This window comes from Callorhinchus milii, unplaced genomic scaffold (genome assembly GCF_018977255.1).
Source record: "Callorhinchus milii isolate IMCB2004 unplaced genomic scaffold, IMCB_Cmil_1.0 Scaffold5, whole genome shotgun sequence".
NCBI lineage: Eukaryota > Metazoa > Chordata > Chondrichthyes > Chimaeriformes > Callorhinchidae > Callorhinchus > Callorhinchus milii.
Genome location: NW_024704746.1, coordinates 44,267,448 through 44,288,501, shown reverse-complemented (window position 1 = coordinate 44,288,501; position 21,054 = coordinate 44,267,448). Strand labels below are relative to the sequence as shown.

Below are 21,054 nucleotides of genomic sequence, written 5' to 3'. Positions count from 1 at the left end.
ATCAAATTAGCTACAGCAACAGTGTTATATGAAAGGAACAGAAAGCTTTGCATAAAAGATTAGTATGTTGAGGTTCTGAAACTTGATATGCTTTTGTGCTTTAGCATGGAACATGGTTACATGATGGGGAGTTGGGTGTCTAATTTGAGAGATTCTGTGGGTATCTTAAATGATATGAAATCCTGTAGATCTTGTTCTATTTAAGTAAACAAACTAAACTGTTTCCATCTTTCCTCAATTCTCAATTGACATGCAGCCTCAAACTGTATGTGACACTTAAAAAGACCTATACTTCAGGTATGTGGAGACAACAGAATCAGGGCAAAGATTGTTGAGGATAATTTTAGAATAGGCATCAGGAAACATTCTTTACATCACGGATTGTCAAAAGTTGGAAACATTAACCACAGAATTGGTTGAGACCAGGTCACTGAGCAAATGGTTGGATGCTGCACTGAGAAGACAGAAGAGTTTTTTTTCTGGGAAAATTAGATGAAATGGGCTGAATGGGCTTAATCCAATCCTCTCATATCATCTGACTGAATGGCTTTTGCAATTTTGAAACCAGTGAATTGCCTTGACTTAGTGTGATTTTTGTGATTTAAATTAGAAATCAAGTTGCTGTGTTGTAAACAGGCTGTAAACAATGTGACTGAATGATGCTCATTCGAACAAAGTGAGCACCATCTAGGGGGTTTGTAAATGATAAATTCATAAAATTAGCATAATGACATGAACAGGAACTGAATTACAACCCACGATGAATTATGGATCATTTTCGTGCTTTGTTGGGAGACAACAACAGCAACAACAAAATTACATTTGTATAGGCCTTTCACATCGGGAGGACATGCCAAGGCGCTGGACAGAGTTTCGGACCCGAGCTGGGGGTCGTGATTGGGGAGGGTGATCAAAAGCATGGTCGAAGAGGAGGGTCTTGAGATGGGTCTTGAAGGAGGAAAGGGAGGTGGTGAGGCAGAGGGACTGTGGGATGGAGTTCCAGAACGTAGAGGCAGAGTGGCAGAAGGCCCGCCCGCCAATAGTGGGGTGGGCGAGGTGGGGACATGAAGCAGGCCGGAGTCTGCTGAGCGGAGGGAGCGGGCAGGATGGTAGGGGGTTAGAGGTCGCAGAGATAGCAAGACCATTGAGGACTTTGACGGTGAGGACCAGGATCTTGAACTGTATCCTTTGTGTGATGAGACATTAAATGTGGCAGGGGTAAAATTGCAAGACCACACAATACTGTATGAACTTTTAGTGGTCACTTCCAGAACAGTTGTCAACTATTTTCTCAACACCTGAATTGCGCATTGGGGAAGTAGCTTTTTAAATAGAAATAAATCAAGTAAGCAATTGTCTTTATTTGCAGGGAAGCGGGAATATTTTTTTCAATTGTCTTGAGTTAGAAAATGTACTTAGAATTTGCAAGGGATATTGCAACTTCTAAAACTTACGCAACAAAAAAGTACCATTTTTAGCACTTGTATATTTTTTTAACCATTTTGAATTCTGACAAATGTTGTTAAAAAAAAACTGACATTGGATTATAGAATCAGTCGTGTTAGGATCAGGCTACTGAACCGTTTGATCTGTCTGCAAATGTCATCTTGTTTCCTTACTTTAGTGGTTTATAATGTTTATGAAGTAAAGAATTTACATTCAGCTGTTGAGATTTGTCTCCAAAATTTATCAAATGATCAGGAAAGAGGGCTGTATGTAGGGCTGACTCTGCAGGAGGCTGTTTGGACGCATCTGCTTGACGCCAGCTGGAAAATAGGACAGTGCTTGGTTTGTGGGAATACATGGCCTTTGGGGATTTTCCTACTGCAAGTTCTTGTTAGGGCAAATTACACCTGATGTGTCTGGAAGAAGCAGAGTACTCTTAATGAGTTCATAAAAGGACAGCAACTATTCCAGATTTATCCTTTCTGGTCTAAGGTTCCTAATGCTTAAAGCATAACATCTTTACACCAGCTAATATGTGAAAGAATCAATGTTAACTTGAAATACTGGATTGGTAACATTTTGAATAGATGAGGGGGAAGCTGCTATTTATGGTTTTGGTATTGGTCTTGCATGTTATATTGAAAAATATCAAAAAAAGTTTGAAGAAATGCACAAAATGAAAGAATGCAATTGAGATATTTCTGAACACTTTGTTTCATATTTCGTTGGTAGTTTTTTCCTTGACGTTGGATTCTTCCAAGTCTTTTTAATTCGCAATCCTTTAAAAGGTTGATCGGTACCCTTTGTTCTGAGTTTAGCTGATTGTCTGCTGCCCTGACACTGCAAACAGCAAATATGTATAGTTGCTGGCAGGTGAACTGGTTTTGCTTCCTCTGCCTTCATCACCAACTGCTCCTGTTTCTGCCAACTAGAATACTGGCAGTGACTGGCTTGTGCCATCGTCAAACACATAAAGCAGTGTTCTGAAAATCTGAAGGACTCTTAACCTGACCATGTGGATATCGAGTTCAGTTGATATATAGGCACAGCGCTCCAAAATTTCTGCATCTGCTGTTATTTATTGAAAATAAGACAATAGTGTAAGGCTCTGACATGCTTCCGTGCACACCCAAGGTAAGTGATGTGGTGGAATCATGAATTTACCAAAACTTGTCTGAGGAATTTTCAAAATAAGAAAAGCTGGACCTGCAGGAAAAGTAATGCTCAAGTTTCATCACCTCTCCTTCACTTTTGCATGCTTAAGAGAGATTTACATTGAGGGATATGGGGGAGAAAGCTGAGATGACCCGTTCTGCCTTCTCCCACCTCCGCAAAATTGTCTGGCTCAGCCACTGCCTTTCCCTTCAGGCCGCTGAGACCCTCATCTATGCATTTGTTACATCTAGGCTCAACTATGTCAATTCCCTGCTTGTCGGCCTTCCCAATTCTTCCTTCCACAAGCTGCAGATCATTCAGAACTCTACAGCTTTGTCCTCTCCCTCACCAGGCTCTGTGACCCTATCACCCCCACCTTCGCCCGGCTCCAATAGTTCCCCACCCCTCTCAGACGATAACTCAAAATCCTCATCCTCGCCTTTGAAGCCCTCCACAGCCTTGCACCTTCCTATCTCCGTAACCTGCTAACACTATATCGATCTGTCCCTCCCTCTGCTTGCTCCACATCCCCCAACCGGCCCACCCCACCAACCCATAGGTGATCGGGCCTTCAGCCTCTCTCCCCCCACCCTTTGGAACTCCATCCCACAGTTCCTTCGCCTCGCTCCCTCCTGTGCTTCTTCAAGGCCCATCTCAAGTCCCTCCTCTTCGAACGTGTCTTCGGTCACCCTCCTATCCCTATCCTCCCTGCCCTCCACCCTTCCTGATCCCAACTCCTTACTCTGCTCCAATTCCCTGGTTGTGCAGCACCTTGGGACGTCCTCCCGACGTGAAGGGCACGATACAAATGTAATTTGTTGTTTTTGTGTAGGTATAGGATCTAGGAAAGGCACTTGTGTGGAGTCGAGCCATCAGCCAGACTGGATTTTTGTTTCTGTGCTGTATCATCAATGAATCTGTCTTGCCCAAGGCTCAGCCAAAACTGGTTATTTGTTTAATTGTGGAATTGATATTATTGCTTTGGTTTTTGGAAATCTATACTTCTGTGTCTCCTAATTTGAAATTCCTATGATGTATTTCACTTACTGTTCTTACGAAAGGGATGGAAACATCAGCACTTGGAGTCCTGCAATAGTGACTCCATTTTCCCCTCACTTCCCTTCAAGCTGAAGTAAGGTATTATCTCAATGCTTATCCCTTCAAGTTGAAGTAATTTTTAGAAAGGCAATTTAGCTTTCTGTAGAATTAAAGATTATCATAACAAAACATCTCAAAGCACCTCAATTATTCTTTGAAGTGTAGTGACTGTGTATTTGTCGGCTATCTATATTAAGCAGCCATGGGAGCAGACAGGAAAAAAGGAGCAGAGTTGTATTTGTCCCTTACTAAGGCTGTGAGTAAGCGACTAGTTTTAAATTGGATTGCGACTTTGTACATTACACTGGGCCTTAACTTGTTCCTTTCACCTGACTCCCATCATATTGCTTGTTACCACATCTCTCCGCCTGAGATGGTCTGACGATCTTTCCAAAGCTGCTTGTCTGTCCTTGGGTCCACCATGGAGTCCTGTAGCGGAGTAGTTAGTGCGCTCGCCTCGCAAGCGATAGGATCTGGGTTTGATTCCTGGGCAGGGCGAAACATTAGGTGAGTTTCCTTACTCCACATGCCTCTGTTTTTCTAGCAGTATGTAGGAACCTGGCTGTTGGTCGATTGGCAGATCGCTTTTCCGGGGGTAATAAATAATAACAATTTGGTCGCTCAATCAACGACTGTCTGTGGGACATTGCTGTGTACAATTGGCTGCCATGTTTCGTCCACAAAATATACAGTCAATTAATTTAACATTATATTTGTGAAGTGCTTTCATATGTCTCAAAGCCTGCGCTATATCAAATGCAAGGTTTAATATTGTTATCGTATTATGGTATGCTCTTATTTTTGAAAGAAAAGTATCAGAAATGCAATGTAATTTGCCAACAAGTTGAATATGGTAAATTGCTATTGTATCAGCAACTAATTTTTTTGACTGAACTAGTTCATGGATATCATGACACTCAACCTAATCTGTGGTGAAGGAGCTTTGAAGGAGCTGTATGATTTAATTTTGGCTTGAGGCATGTTAAACTGCAGGTATAGTCTCAATGCTTATCCTCAGGACTTTGCAAAAGAGCTGCATTCAAAGGCCAATCTATTGCTCCTTTTTTCCTCTGTTTGCTCACTTTCCTGCTTAATATAGATAGCCAACAGATACACAGTTACTACACTTCACAGAATGATTAAGATGTTTTGATATGATTAGACATTAGAGCAAATGCAAGGATGATCGTTATTATTGGTATGTTGAGAAAGGATTATTATTATCATTGGTATTTTGAGAAGGGAGTTTCTTCTGGTGTTCTGGCCAACAATCCTCACAAATAAAATTGATAATTCACTCCACTGCTGTTTGTGGGACATTGCTCTGCACACATTGGCTGCCATGTTTGCCCATAAAATGCCCTTCACGCCAGTTTACAGTTTATCCTGTGATGTGTTTGAGATGTCTCCAGGATGTGATAAAGCGCTACATCAAATGCAAGGATGATTATTATCATTATTGTTATTATTGGTGTGTTGAGAAGTTAAAAGATGCATACTGAGAGAGCACAATTATTTAGTGATGTGATGTATTGGCAGAGTGTTTTTCTTTTCCTTGAAATGCTTCCAACACACTTCAGGAAAGTTTTGGACATCAAACAATTTTAGTGATTTTCCATTGTTGCATTTGGCTTCTTTCACATGCTGGGTTCATTTCATTCATACCAATTGATTTTTTAAAAAAAACAGAGCCCTAACCTTTTTTTAAAAATGTAATTAGGCTTAACTTTTAAAAAGCTTTGTATAGTAGGGTCCAATATGTGGTGACTTCAAACAGGAGTTCATGAATAAGAAAAAAGGGAAATGAGTCACACAAACTCAGCTCTGACTCAATCTACCCTGAGTGTGCAACTCCTGTGGGTCTGTATGAAGTACTTGATGTCCTTCCAGTCGCCAGTAGAAGTCCCCAGTCAGATTCCTTATTTAGGAAATCTGTAAGAAATTGCCAAAAAACTGTGAGAACATTTGCTATGTTTGCCTGCATATCTGCACAATACGCTGCATTAAGTTTTGTGACGTCCTCCACATGTGAAAGGCACTATATCAAATGCAATCTTTGTGTAAGTTTGCATAATGTATTTTTCCTTTTAGTTTTTAATTTTGTGTTGGAAGTTTCCAGTACAGTTTGAGGAGGTGATTGGAACAGAATGATTTTCCTTCACATCAAAGAGGTGACGTATTGAAACTACCAGTTTGTATGAATCTATTGGTGTTTAGTGCATCTGAAAATTGTGGTGCAATGGTGCCTGACATGCCTGGCACTGAGGTAAAAAGGCATGTTTTCTAGCCAACTAGCAAATATTGTTTAAAAGCATTATGCTTAAGGTTTCTATCAAGTGGCTGTAGTATCTATTTCAGCTGCAATTTTTGTTTCAAAGTGGAGGTGACATTACTCTGGCAATTTGGAACATCAGTATTTGCAGGATCAGAAGACTATTATGGTGCATCTGTCTGATTCCATTTTATAAATCCTTCTCATACTGAGTACCCCTAATGCTTTTAATGCAATTCACTTGAATCTAATTCATGCATTGGGTTTCTTGTTTTTCCAGATATGGTGTCACTCTTCATCATGAAGCTAAATTTATTGTACCTTGCATTAACCTCGCAAGAAGCGCAACTTCTCTGACCTCACCACAACCATAAAGCTGCCACGTTCGTGTGCTTTATAGTAATCGTGGCACATTCATGGCTGCGGTGCATAATTGAAATTACTCTTATCTTTCTGTACAGCAGCTGCAAAAACAGACTTAATATCCTTGTATCAATCAGAAGAGCTGAATGTGAAGACTGACTGGACTCTATGATGAAAAGATAAATATCTGCAAAGAAGTGAATGTAATTTTATCTTGAGGACTAGATACTTGCCGTCCAGAACTAGTTCACTCTTGGTTCATGCATCCTCTGAAGTTCAGGGATAAACTTTCACCTTAGAACTCGCTTCCTATGTTTGTTCAGCATCTCTTCTCAGGACCAAGTTTTAGATGGTTAGTCTTAACAGTGTTTGTCAAACCTCAGTTGTTTTTTTCAGTGCTGTTCACAGAATCTGTGGTTCACTAAGGGAGTGTGAGGGGGCCTCAGATTAGGGTTCGTGGTGAAAAATTGTGGCTCTTTTAATTACAATTCTGCATGAGTTATTCATTTCCTACCCACACACTACTATGCAATATATAAAGATGTTAGAAAGGAAAAAAAGGCCTGGAGTTCACAAGAGCTATTATACTGAGTAGACTAGTGGTGAGCCTTCCTCTAGAGTTGATTTTAAATATTATATACACTGTCGATGTGTATATCTCTAGTTTTAGATTTCTGTACTTGAATATAGATTTTTTTGTTCCTGAAGTTCACCATATTGCATGAAATTAGACTCCCATTTGTAAATGGTGCAGATTTAAAATGCTGATTGCAGATCATTTGTGTGCTTTGGATGCCCCATTTCCTGATGTAATATACTTTAATTACAATTTGTCACATTAGGTTCTGAGTGGAGGGTGAGAGGGATTTTTCTGCTTATCGAATGTAACTAATGTGACTGATGGATCCTGACAGACTTGCTGACAAATATAGAATTATTTGCAGTTGAATAGACTTTCCTGAAATCAAGATGGTAGGTGTAAATTAAAAGAATTGTTAGATATAATCTTTAGAGGCTTGTGGTGTCGATGAATAGAACAGTGTCAGCTTTCCTTGTTGTTGTTCTCCAGCAGGAAGTTTTGTGTGCCAAAGGCCAATCCAATTGGATATGGTTCAGATCAAGATTGGTTTTAAGAATATAAAACTGAATGCGAGGGACAATTTAATCAGATTAAACAGATCATTGAATTGATGAAGGAAGACGATTTAATAATCAATCAAACGGCAGTTAGTTTATTTGCAAAGTTTCAGACTAGGACAATGCAGATTATTTTATTGCATCTTACAAGAATGCTCATCATAGGAACTCCTGAAATGCAAATTGCACACCTGGAAGAGTTGCTATCATTGAGGTTTTCGTAACTTTTTTTAAAAAAAATTTTGTTCATTGAAGCCTCTTGCCTACTTTCATGATTCCTCTGCGAGAAAAGATTGGGGTTGGAGATGTCTTTCTGACTGACAATTTGATTGCAACTGATGCACTGACACGACACGCGATTGTTCTTTCCATTGAGTATAATGGAAACTCTTAAGGTCTGTGGGGAAAAAGCATAAAATTCTCAAGTCTGGTTTCACCATCACTCCCGGCCCCTGGATAGCAGTATCCTAGAGACGAGAAGAATATTGTTGTAAATCCTTTGAGTAGGAATATCTTGGTCACTTTACCAGAGAAATGGAGATGAGCATTTTTTAAAGAAAATCTCGGGTTGAAAGTCAAATTGTTGTTGATAGCTTCTCAATGTTGCTGTTTGATCAGTGTTGGAACAAATAATATCATCTATTCATTTGGCTTCTGCTGCTGGAAACTTGTATCAGAGGACAAAGGAAAATGTATTTGTTTATAGCAAGCAACTCTTATGATCTCCTGTTTTTTTTAAAAGCAAACAAATTTGCAATTTCAGTTGAAATAACTGCTTTAAAAAAAACTATGTTTAAATCTTCCACAATTAGGTTTTTTTTAGAACAAAAAGTAGCTTTCAGAGTTGTGGCGTGTTGTTTTCACATAAACCTAATTTAGGGATTGCAACCATAGCTGGAGAAAGATACAACTGCATCTTGTAACCCCGAAGTAACCCTGTAAACGCATCTTAATTCAGGTTTTTTTTACAAAAATCAAATGTTCTCTTCCTCTTTTACAGAAAAGCTGAGCGAGCTATCTTTTGAATAGGCTGTAATTAGTGAACTGAGTAAGTTGTAATTAGAGCACACTGTGATTCTAAAGCTGCACAGTGCTCATTCCACACTATACATCTTTTGTACAGAAAATTGTTTTAATGCTGGTTTTATCATTGCACTCGATAATTATATGACTACTTTTCTATTGATTTATGGAAAAATAGATTGAAAAAACCCTAAATATCTTTGTCTCAATTCCCCCAAAGTCATTCTGTAAGCTCCTCCCCACACAAGCAGACTATCCAGAACTCTGCAGCCATGTCCTCTCCCGCAATAGGCTCCACGAGCCCATCTCTCACAATGTCGTTCTGCTCCGTTGGCTCCCCATCCCCCAGTGGATTAAATTCAAGATGCTTGTTCTCATTTCCAAATGTCTCCAAGGCCTCTCCCCACCCTACCTCCTGCAACCCGACTGCCCTCCCTCTGCTTAGCAAACACTGGCCTGCTTCATATCCCCTGCCCAATCTGCCCCAGCATTGCTGGGAATCCTTCAGTCAATCTTCCTTTGCTTTCTGAAACTCCAGGCATCCCTCTGTCTTGCCCCCTCCCTCAGTTTTCAAAATCTTCCTTTGGACATATCGCCTTCGGCTACCTTTCCTCTCCCTTCCTCAGATCCCTCCCCCTCGCACGAGATCCAGTAATTTGTGTGAAGTGTTTTTTGATATCTTCCTGACATTTTTTCGCACACAAAATGTACAGTCAATTCATTTTACAGTATATTCTGTGAAGCACTTTGAGACGTCTCGAAGACGTGATAAGGTGCTATATCAAATGCAACAACAACAACAAGATTTTCATTTCAAAAAACAAAACAATAATAAATTGGTCATTTTCAATCTATGACTGTTTGTGGGACATTGCTGTGCGCAATTGGCTGCCGCATTCGCCCACAAATATACAGTCAATTCACTTTATAGTGTGTTCTGTGAAGCGCTTTGGGACGTCCTCCCGACGTGAAAAGCGCTATATCAAATGCAAGGATTATTATTATTTATAGAGCGCCTTTCACGTCAGGAGGACGTCCCAAGGCGCTGGACAGTTGGGTCAGGACCCGAGCAGGGGGTAAATGGTCAGGGTGAGGGGAGGGAAGGGAGGGAGCGAGGAGGGGGTAGAGGGTCGAGAGGGGAGCTGAAGGCACGGTTGAAGAGGAAGGTCTTGAGACCGGCCTTGAAGGAGAAAGGGAGGAAGCAAGGTGAAGGCACTGGGGGATGGAGTTCCAGAGCCTAGGGGCTGAGAGGCTGAAGGCCCGGCCACTGATGGTAGGGCGGTTGGGGCGGAGGATGTGGAGGCAGACCGGAGCCAGAGGAACGGAGGGTACGGGCAGGTAAGTAGGGGGATAGTAGGTCGTAGAGGTAGGAGGGAGCGAGGCCGTGAATGGCCTTGTAGATGAGGATGAGGATCTTGAATTCGATCCTCTGGGGGATGGGGAGCCAGTGGAGGCGAGCGAGGGTGGGAGTGATGTGTTCCCGAAGCCTGGTGCGGGACAGTACACGAGCTGCAGAGTTCTGAATGACCTGCAGCTTGTGGAGGGAGGTGCCGGGAAGGCCGGCGAGGAGAGAGTTCCCGTAGTCCAGCCTTGAGGTGATAAAGGCGTGGACCAGTATTTCAGCAGTGTGAGGGGTGAGGTAATGCCGTAGTCTGGCGATATTCTAGAGGTGGTGGAAGGCGGTGCCAGTTGTGGCGCAGATATGAGGAAGGACAGCTCAGGGTCGAACAGAACGCCGAGGTTCCTGACTGGCTTTGAGAGGTGGAGAGTGCAGCCTTGGATGCTGATGCTGTCAGCGCCTGAGGTGCGGAGGCGCTGACGTGAGCCAATCAGGAGGGCCTCAGTTTTGCGCACGTTGAGCTGAAGAAAGTTGTCTCTCGTCCAGGGTTGCTATTATTATAAAAGGCATTATATAAATGTAAATTGTTGTCACAGTCTTGGTTATGAATGAGATGAGAGGTCTGTGATAATGTGGAATACTGTCAAAGCAGACTCAATTGGGGGCTTGAAAGGGGGATGGATGGAGATATAGTTGGCCCCCGTTACACCCCTTTTCAGCATAACACATATGTACCATAGACTTGCAGCGTAGCCAAAGCAGGTCCAACTATTTGGGAACATGAAAAACAAGCGAGATAATAGGAAAACAATGTATGTCATGATTCCACGATACAACAAAACAGGCTCAATGGGCTGAATAGTTAGATTATTTAACTTTTTTGTGTCTTAGCTTGAGTGTGACTGAGCATAGAACTTCCCCTAATGTTTCAGTGACAAAGTGTGGCACACAGATGGCTGCAGAAGTAACTAAGAGAAGTGGCAGCAGGTTGTGCAGCTAGTTTACTTTTCCAGTGATGAAGGCATTTTCGAAAGCTGTGTCTGGTGTGTTTCAAACATCAAACGATTTGATCTGAGTTAAGAACATTGCTACTTGATGCTGGATTGGTCCTTTGTTACACACTCATGGGTATGAAGGTCAGGGTTTTTTTGGGGGGTTGTGTAGCACTTTTGAAGCCCACTGACTGCTTTATATTCTCCAAAACTTAAAGCACTTCAGCAGAAATAGTTGGAACTCTCAGAGGCTGGTGAGGTCAGCAATGAAAGGTTCAGTGGTTTTGTGTATGAAGCAGAGAGGGGGAAAGGGAGAAATATGATGGAGTGGAGCAAGAGAAGACGGACCAGAAGTATTAATAAAGACAATTTTATATTGTTCTGATGTTTAATTACACAGGACATCCCAAGGCGCTGGACAGTCAGGGATTTGGACCCGAGCTGGGGATCGATGAGGCGGGAGGCCAAGAGGGTTACTGAAGGCACGGTTGAAGAGGAGGGACTTGAGATGGTTCCTGAAGGAGGCAAGGGAGGAGTGTGAGGTGGAGGGACTGTGGGCTGGAGTTCCATAGGCTAGGGGCAGAAAGGCTGAAGGCCTGCCCACCAATGGTGGGGCGGGCGAGTCAGGGGACGGGAAGCAGGCTGAAGCCCGCAGAGCGGAGGGAGCGGACAGGTTGGTAGGGGGTTAGGAGGTCACAGAGGTAGGGAGGAACGAATAGCTCAATCTAAGCTGGAAGCTCAAAATGCAGGCTAGAGCAGGGAGCTTGACATTGTCCAGACCCACAGAAGGTTCAAGACTCAGAGCAAAAAGGTTGTACTGTATGTGTGTATGTGTGACCAATCTCAATGTGAATGAACTTTTCTATTCCTTGGTGGATGTTTTTAAGGTTAATGTTTCCCCATGATCAGTGATTGGATACTAGTTGCACGTGGGTAAGATACATGCTCATGATCTCTGCAGAGTGACAGATGGCTGGAAACTCATCCGAGTGGATAGAGAGTACTTCAAGATAATAAGTCTTAAACGCTTGACTACTGATGCTTCTGTTCTCAGCAGTTCCACCTGCTGGTACATAGTGTTAACTGCAGTTATTGTACTGGATCTGAGATGTACAGTATTCCTACAGAAAATTGTACTGTAACTCATATTCAATTACAAATCTCTGAAGTTAATGACAGTCACCAACAGTCAAGGTGTCAAACATTACCAATTGTTTATCGTCATAAGAAGGCACTTCAGGACTTGTATCTAGCTGAATTTCAAGGTGTGGGGGTATATTTAAGGTAGTTTCTCTTTATCGCAAATCGTCTTTCAGGTTTTTCTTTTGCTCAGTTTACTGGAAGTAGAAGTACTGGTTTAATTTTCAGAGTTTCGATGCACATATGAGATGCTTATGTTAAGTGCAGATGCTGATGAAGCCAATTTGTTTGCAGACAATGTTGAAAGGATCTAAAAAAGCATTAGCTTTCCTTTCACTCTGTACTGAGGGAACTAAGACAAAAAGCAGTGTTCCATTTTTAAACTCCTAATTTAAAAAGGCATAAATTTGAACTGACCATCTGTGAGGGATAGAAAATACAATGCTGATCACAAAAAGCTTACATGATCCCCTTTCCCTGAAGCAAGCATACAATGTGCAATTTTTCTGGGCCCTTTTAGATTGGAGTGAGTTGTATAAGTCCAATAATAATAATAATCCTTGCATTTGATATAGCACCTTATGTCTTCAAGACGACTCAAAGCGCTATGCAGAATATACTGTAAAGCGAAACACGTAAGTCAATTGCACACAGGAGTGACCCAGAAACATTCGTGGATTGAGTGACCAAATTATTATTTTTTTAAAAAGAAGGGATTATTACCCCCAGAAAAGTGATCCACCAATTGACTAGCAACCAGGTTCCTACTTACTTTTGGGAAGCAGAGAGGTGTGGAGTAAGGACACTTGCTTAATGTTTCGCCCTACCCGGGAATCAAACCCAGATCCTCTCGCTTGTGAGGCGAGTGCTCTAATCAATATGCTACAACAACAACAAAATTACATTTATAGAGCATCTTTTATAGATCAGGTCAGAGAGGTAGGAGGGGGCAAGGCCATGGGTGGCCTTAAAGGCGAGGACGGGGATCTTGAACTCGATCCTCTGGGGGATGGGGAGCCAGTGGAGTCAGGACTCTGAATTAAATTAATCAGATCACACCTTGTGTGCATTCACAGGAAGTTTCTCGCAGTTATTCTCCATATCTGCTTCCTGTAGAGACTGGGGTGCAATTTTAAAAAAAAAGTTTTCTCAAATGGTGAGAAAATGAATTTATTTCGGGTGAAAGAAAGTAACTTTTAGTCATCTATATGCTCCACGCTTTGTTCACTGTACATTGAACCTTTATTGGGCAATCCTTTGGTTTGGTCTCTTAGTCAATTGTTGTGAAGCTATTGCTTTCAAAATGCTTTTGTGCAAAACTGAAACTTGCTGAAAATCTGGAAAAGACTTCCACATCTGGAATGTATCACGTTGTACATATTTCTGCTTTTTATGATAGTTGATACAACAAAAATTATTTAAATGATTTTTAAAAAATCTTCCTTGCTGTTGGAAAAGCTACAAAATTAAGTGTTTAATTTGTTACCAAAGACGGTTCCAAATTAATCCCTTGTGCAGAAAGTGCTACAAACTTTAACTGGATGGTAAACTGGGTTATTGTTGAAATTGTCTCATGATTAGTTTAAAGGGTGCTAGGAAAGAATGGAAAATTAGGATTAGAATCATTTGCTCCAATGGATGAACTGGCACCAGTTAAGAATCAGTGGGCCAAATGACCTCTTCCTGTGTTGTAATTTCTATGATCTGAAGTTGGCACTCCGAAATCATGCATGAGCTGGACATCTGTAGCCTTGTTTTCTGAAAAGCTGTTTCCAATCTGTGTTCTGTTTAAAAGACTATTGTAGAACACGTCTTCAGAAGAGAGATAGTTGCATTAAAGCATATATTTGTTATTGTCTGAAATGCATGGTAAAACATCACTGCTCTGCCTTTTCCTCATAGGAAGCCACGTCCGGTGTCTCAGTTGGTGGCACAGCAAGTAACACAACAATTTGCATCACCCACACAACCAAAGAAGGAAAAGAGAGACAAGGGAGAAAAGGAAAGAAATGAGAAAGAATCTGTTAGTAAAAAGAACAGTCACAAGAAAACAAGGTAATATTTTGACCCTAATCTTGCGAATCAAAAACAAATGAGTATATGAATTTAATGCATCGATCAGACTGGAAGCATTTTCATATGTTCAGTCCAGTTTTAAAGGAGCAAGTTAATGACTTTGATCTGCTGGATAACTATATATTCTTTGAAATGTATTGAAAAAGCAAAAGTTGTGCACCAAGCACAAAATAGCTGTTGCTGAGTGTCTTACCTTATTTGTTAGTCTACACTTGCAATTTGAATTGTTGCATACTGCCTTGTAGAACTACTCTGTTTCATTCAAAACAATTGACCCTGCTTCATATGAATTGTGCCATAGAGATGAGAATCCTTTAACAAGAAATCTGCTTCAGATAGGTGACCAACTAATACCCATTAGTGTTGAATACAGCTGAAATTTGATCGTGGAGTTCACCTGCCTATTGTGAGTCCATTCAAGAGTCATGAAGCATTTTCAGCCAGATCTGCTTTACTGTAAACTATTGATTTTGGACTAAATGAAGGGATTTGCAAAGATTTCCNAAAAAATAGAAAATGAAACCATTGCTGACTTTGAAAGATCACAAGGGATATGGATCAATCAGACCCTTCAGCAATTTGATCTCATCTACCCTGAATACCCACCCAACTGTCTTCTCATTAAATTAATCAAGTTGTTTCTCAAGAAATGATTCATAGTTAATTTATCTGACGTACACTATCTACGTATTCCTGCTGTGTCACTTGTATTTATGGAATTATTTGCATGGCCAGGTTTTTCAAGTGCACACAAATTAGTTTTTTTTCCCTCTTGTCTCTTTTTTTCTAGGCCAAGGTTAAAAAACATAGATCGAAGCAGTGCGCAGCATTTGGAAGTGACTGTAGGAGATCTGACAGTCATTATTACAGACTTTAAGGAGAAAACCAGGTCATCGCCTGCTGCCACAGCGACATCAAGTACCACTGCCGATCAGCACAGCCTGAGCAGTTCCAGCTCTGACAATACAGAGAAAGGCTTGTCCAGGTCATCGTCGCCCAGGGGAGAGGGATCAGTTAATGGAGAATCACACTAAAGTGTTGGTTACCCACTTCCTTATTCACTTCTGTAAACATTTCAACGGACAGCTTCTCACAACCTAGTTCTGAACGGTCAGTGTTACACTGGAAAGCCAGGTTGCATCTTCAATTTCAGTTCAGTGCTTTCTAATAATCGCATACAAATCTGGAACTCTGCACTGCGGCATGTTTCGAGTGTAATTTTCTACATCTTAGATCAGACTGCCTGAATATATGTGTTGAGAACTGAATTGTGAAGCAGCTGGCTTCAGGTATTCAGTGCTATTTTCAGTCCACTTTAATCGACTGTTGCAGTAAGGAAACAATTTATGAAATGGTTGCCTAGTTAAGTACACCTGCTGGTACTTGGTGTGGTTAAATAGGAAAAGCATTCTCAAATATAACATTTGTATAAATTCTTGCCAATGTTTTTTCAACACTTGTTATTTGGATGGAAAACTTCACTAGCCATTAAAATTGTGGCTTTACAAATGTCCACTGTCATTCATTTCAGCCACTGTCATTCATTTCAGTAAGTTACAGTTTTAATATGTAGTTATGGGCTAAATTGACAAGGTTTAACTGATAATACAGTCCATGCTATTTAACTGTGGGAGATCTGAGATGTTGTCAATGGGCTGTTTAGATGAAAAGTGACTGTTTCCCACTTTTATAGTACGCAAATTTTATACTAGCATGACTTTGTACTTGAAGTATGTTTTGTCAGTGGACTGCTCCCACCATAGTTGGAGATGAGAGGAAAATACAAATTATATGACATCTAAAATGGTGTGGGAACAGTTTCTGTTAGCATTACAGACTTCAATTAAGGTGTTTTGCTTCAGAATTGTGACAATATATGTGTATATTGTTGCAATAAAAATTATGCAAATAAGTATTTGATTTTTCCATTTTATTTTTAATTCCGATAAAGTTCTCCATATATTGTAGCAAATGTAGCTTACTTTTTGTTTAAAAGGTTACACATATGTACGTAATTTACTGTTATGTGGCAAAAATGTTGCATTGAAATTTAATTGATATTCAAAATATGTTTCAGTCCCTTCATATACAACCATGTTTTACAAGCAATAAAAAAAATACCTCAAAGGCATTAAATTGATGAAAGTCAACGATTGCAACTAAGAAACCTTTATTACAAACTTAGCAAAACATCTTATTAAAGAAAATGAGTGCTTTCAAGATAGGGGGTAGCTGGTGATCTAACATCTGTATGTTTTGATAAAAAAAATTGCAATTGAATGTGCAAGTAAGTGGCATGGACTGTATTTTCACATTTAGGTATTTAATACTAATACCTGTATTCAGTGATTATAGATTGTTTTACATGAGATTTTTATATCCTTAAAACTTGGTGTTCATGCTGATATGTGTAGTGTTTGGTATATATTTGATTTCTATCAGAGCAACTCAGAATTAAAAAAATTTGAATTATAAAACCCAGTATCCATTTTTAAAAGAGAAGGGGAAGTAATTCCATTGTTTATCTTTATCAAATAAGAAGAATGCTATTTCACGGTGAGCAGTTTTATTTTGACAACTCCCCCATTCATTCCAGAGAAATATTCTTCACTCAGTTCTCAACTAATGTTGGCAACATCACTTTGGATAGGGGTCATAAGTAAGTATGGTCATTGGTTTTCTTTTACGAGTAACCCTTTTATGATTAAACGGCATACATTTTGAGGATACTACTACATTTTTAATATTTTGTTCCAATTTATAGTTGACCAAAATAATTTTGTGTTTTGTAAGTGAAACTATATTAGCAACTAAGCTTTGTGTTGTCTTTGTGTGCAACTTTTATTCTTGTCAAAGAAAATCTAATCAAAAGGCAAAGTGCACATTTAGAATTACAGTATTCTGCACTTGTCCCTTTTTCAATAACATTGTTTTTTTCCACCATGTCTTGTATCATCCTTGAGCTGAGCAACTGTGGAACGTGAGATCAAGCAGATTAGCATTATTAAAAATATAAATTTTACCAACAAGAATAGCTCATTGGATTGACTAATCTGCCCTCATTTGATTTTAAATCCACAAACGCAGGTTCACTCCATGTCCTTAGATTTCTTCTCCAAAAATTCATTTTGTTGTCCCTTAGATCTGTTTATGCTGTCCACTTCCTTGGTCATATAGGCTACAGGCATGGACATTTTCTTTTGTATGTAAAGTTCTGCAGGACTTCCTTTCTCTCAACCTGAGGAGCTACAGATTTTACCTCCATCTAGTACCACTCCTCTCAAGCCTGTTTGGGCATACTTTGTTTTCTGGAAGCTACAATTCACACACTCAAGCTGATCGGAATGGACAATTCCCAAACTGTGGTTTTGTTTCTTAGTCCATATAGGAATATAAAGCATACAAGAAGGGCAAATCTCAGCAATCTTGCCAGTTTTGTTGTTCGATTATCTTTCAATTAATAGTCTACAAAGAAGATAATATGTATTATATATGATATACAATGCAGAATACAAGGGTGGTTTCAACATCAAATTACTATCAGTTGCTTGTTCTAGACACCTGCTGTCAGAAATGTATTATGTTGTCTCCTTTTTGTTCTCTTACTCTTACACACTCGTGCAATTCCATAACACGGTTTGCCCCCTGCAAACTCTTCGCTTGTTCTTTTTACTTCATTTAAAAAAGGTAGCCCATTGTTCATTAAATTTCAGAATGCTGAACTTAAAAAAAAATCAGTTTGTGGAGGGACACAGAATGAATTCTGTTTTGTAAATGCAACATTTCTGTTACCACATGGGTCGAGTCCACACCTTGGTATGAATGAAACTTCACAGAACCAGTGAAAAATAGTGTTTAAAAACTCTTCACCTGTATCCCCATGTTTTCTTTTACATCGATATATTGCGGTGAAGACCATTTTCAAAAATTGTCAAACTTATGTTATTTATGTTATATTTTCTCATGTCTTTTTCCTTAAGTCTCAGACTCTTGTTGAAGTACAAGCCTTAGAGGCTGTGACAATTCTCTCACTTGATGATGGAGTTACTTAGATTTTCCAGCAGAGGTCATTGGAGAGTGACCAATAGCAGGAACTCCCAAGTGATTTCCCTTCCCAAAGCCAAGCTACTTTCACGCAAATTTTTGCACTTCACTATTTCCCAAACTAAACTCATTACAGAGCAGAAATTGAACCTGCAGTTTTCTGGGATGCAGGGCTCAATGTGACACTTGGTCCTTTTACACAACTGAGGACAGAGAAAGCATTTCTGGTCTGAAGGCTTTGTCAAAACAAGCATCAAAACAGTTTCTGGTATTGTATTTGACGTTTTTATCAAAACAAAGCACAATTGAGATCTTCTAAACCAAATTGAAGTATTTTATGACTTAACGTACTCATGAGTGCAGTTAACTCCTTTGCTTAGTGAAAATGAAAATTTCAATGTAACCAGAGTTGCAGAGCATCAGGAACATGGGATTTTACACCAAGTGTTCTATTGCAGTTATTCCAGAGGCGAAAAGATGTCTGTCGCTCACATAAAAAGGCTTTTTTTTAAAAAAGCTGTATTTTTGTGAAACAGTCCAGTTATGATAATTAAGTAATGAAGTATATTTACTTCAAAGACACAATTAACCATAAGTCGCTCACATAAACAAGAGTAAGTGCCTCTTTGATGCTGCAATACTTGATTTCCAATTATTCATTTGGTCATCTGAAAGAGATCTGCACTTTGATTAATGATGCAATTTACAATCTGTTGCAGCACTCTGGTAAGTGAATTCTGTGCATCATGGTCTCAAAACAGTATGTGTACAATCTATTTCTCTCTATAATTTTCAGTCAACCCTTTGCTATTCTTCCCTCTTTTCAAGGGCATTGGCTTTTACTGGGATATAGGTCTACCAGCATTCACTGGCTTCTTGCAGTTTGGTTCAATGCCATATCACACCGAGGGGACAGAATCTAGTTGTGGCACCTCAGCTGACTACTTACAAGCCTAAATTTTAACCTATTCAATTATCTCAATAGATTTTAACAGAGCACTGCCTTTTCCCTCTGCTCTTATGGAATTTAAAAATATATATATATTGATGTGCTTAAGAGTATCAAAACCAAGCTGGGATTTACATGCCATCCACCTACACATGGAAATCCCAGAGATAGATTGTTGGAATGGAATAATAATAATAATAATAATAATAATCCTTGCATTTGATATAGCGCTTTTCACGTCAGGAGGACGTCCCAAAGCGCTTCACAGAACACACTGTAAAGTGAATTGACTGTATATTTGTGGGCGAACGCGGCAGCCAATTGCGCACAGCAATGTCCCACAAACAGTCGTAGATTGAAAATGACCAATTTATTATTGTTTTTGTTTTTTGGAGGGATTATTATTAGGCGTGTGGAGTAAGGAAACTTGCCCAACGTTTCGCTCTGCCTGGAATTGAACTCAGGTCTCTCACTTGCAAAGCGAGTGCTCTAACCACTGAGCTACAGGACTCCACGCTCTCTCCCTGGAGACGCAGCCTGCTTACTTCCAGAAAGTATTAGGCGCCGGTTGGTAAGTCAAGGCTTCAGGACCCAGAGCAGCTGTTGGGGTACTGCTGGAGCCTAATCAGCTAAAACCGCATAACTTGCCATTGATATTGCTGTCAGGCAAGCTTTTTCACAGCGTATCCAGCTAGGACCACCCTATCCTTGGCTTTGGCTTGCAGGGTTAACAGCAGCTGAGTGGGATGACTTCCTACCCCCCAGTAACTGGTATGCCCTTCCGTGTCTTGCCGGTGAGCTAGGCTGCAATACTACAGACCCACCTGGTTCAGGAACCGAACAACCAAGACGACCACAGAGGCTTGGCTCGATTCCGAGATTCCATTGCCAGGCATGTCATCTTGGATACAGTTCAGCTCCAAGGAAACCCTACTCAATAAACCACTAACAAGGTGCAAACCAGGCAAGCCAATACCAGCTACAGAGAACATTTTAAGCTTCTCCTTTGACTCTCTACATATATTTAATCTATTTTGGTATTGAGGCATTTTGGGCACTCTAGACGGTGGCTAGAGAGAAAAGTTAAGGTTAAGGTTAAGTTGATTTTATTTCACCATTTCCTCACCCCTGAAGTGATGTGAAGAATTTGCACGGGTGACCTTTTGCAAAAATATTTAGCCGTTTTCTGGGTCACAGTTGACAACCAAGATGAGAATTTGAATATATTTCTCAAGAAAAACTCCCACATTAGGTTTGGCCCTGGTGGGAGAATGATAGGATTGAAATATGAATCTAATTATGGATTCTCCATGCAGTTGACTGTTATTGATGTGATACTTATGAATTGAAGAAGTATTTCAAACTTAATATGGTGCAATTTGTGTGTTTTACAATTTAGGGATCTGGAACCATTTGATTTTCTTTGGTTAGAGCCTTACATGTATACAAAACAGTTATTGAAGGAATGACAAGAAATGTGTCGGACCAGATGGAAAATTGAATCATGATTTAGGGTGGAAACAGTGTTGGGAAATCAATTTAAAAAATGTTTAAAACTTAAGATGCTTTGCACTACGGCTTGCAAATAATTAATTGTATGCAAGTTTTGGGAATGACATTCTAGTTTCTACTTTTTAAAATCACAGCACAAATGTGTATTTTAACAATCAAAGCTGACAAGAATTTCATGCATCAGCTCTTCTTCACGGGAGCATGAACTGAATGCCTATTTTTCTAAGTGTTATCTCAATACAATTCGAGGATAGTTAAATCCACCAAACTTGTTGCCTTGCTTGACAGTAATAATGTCCTCATTGTAACATTATTATGAGGTCTGTTTTGGCTGCAATTGGTCAACTCAGCAGACTCTGAATCGGAATCAAACTTCTTTATCTATACAGCTCAGCTGCTTATCAATTTAACACTTTGAACCATAAGACACATTGGCTGCTCTTTTGTACAGATAAGAACTCCCATATTTGACTAAACTGACCTCAGCCCTTTTGCGAAAGCTTGAATG

The 21,054-nt window shown here is 40.0% G+C and overlaps 1 protein-coding gene across 6 annotated transcripts in view; it reads left to right on the top strand.

Moving 5' to 3' along the window:
- The window catches only part of yaf2 (YY1 associated factor 2), a 49,393-nt gene extending 32,875 nt beyond the window's left edge, over positions 1-16,518 (top strand). For all 6 annotated transcript variants that reach the window (XM_042335122.1, XM_042335120.1, XM_042335124.1 and 3 more), the window contains 2 exons: positions 13,868-14,020; positions 14,832-16,518. In XM_042335122.1, coding sequence (XP_042191056.1) covers positions 13,868-14,020; positions 14,832-15,075 — 397 coding nt within the window. In that variant the 3' untranslated portion in view covers positions 15,076-16,518. The remainder of the gene's footprint in view (positions 1-13,867; positions 14,021-14,831) is intronic.
- Positions 16,519-21,054: the final 4,536 nt, after the last annotated feature.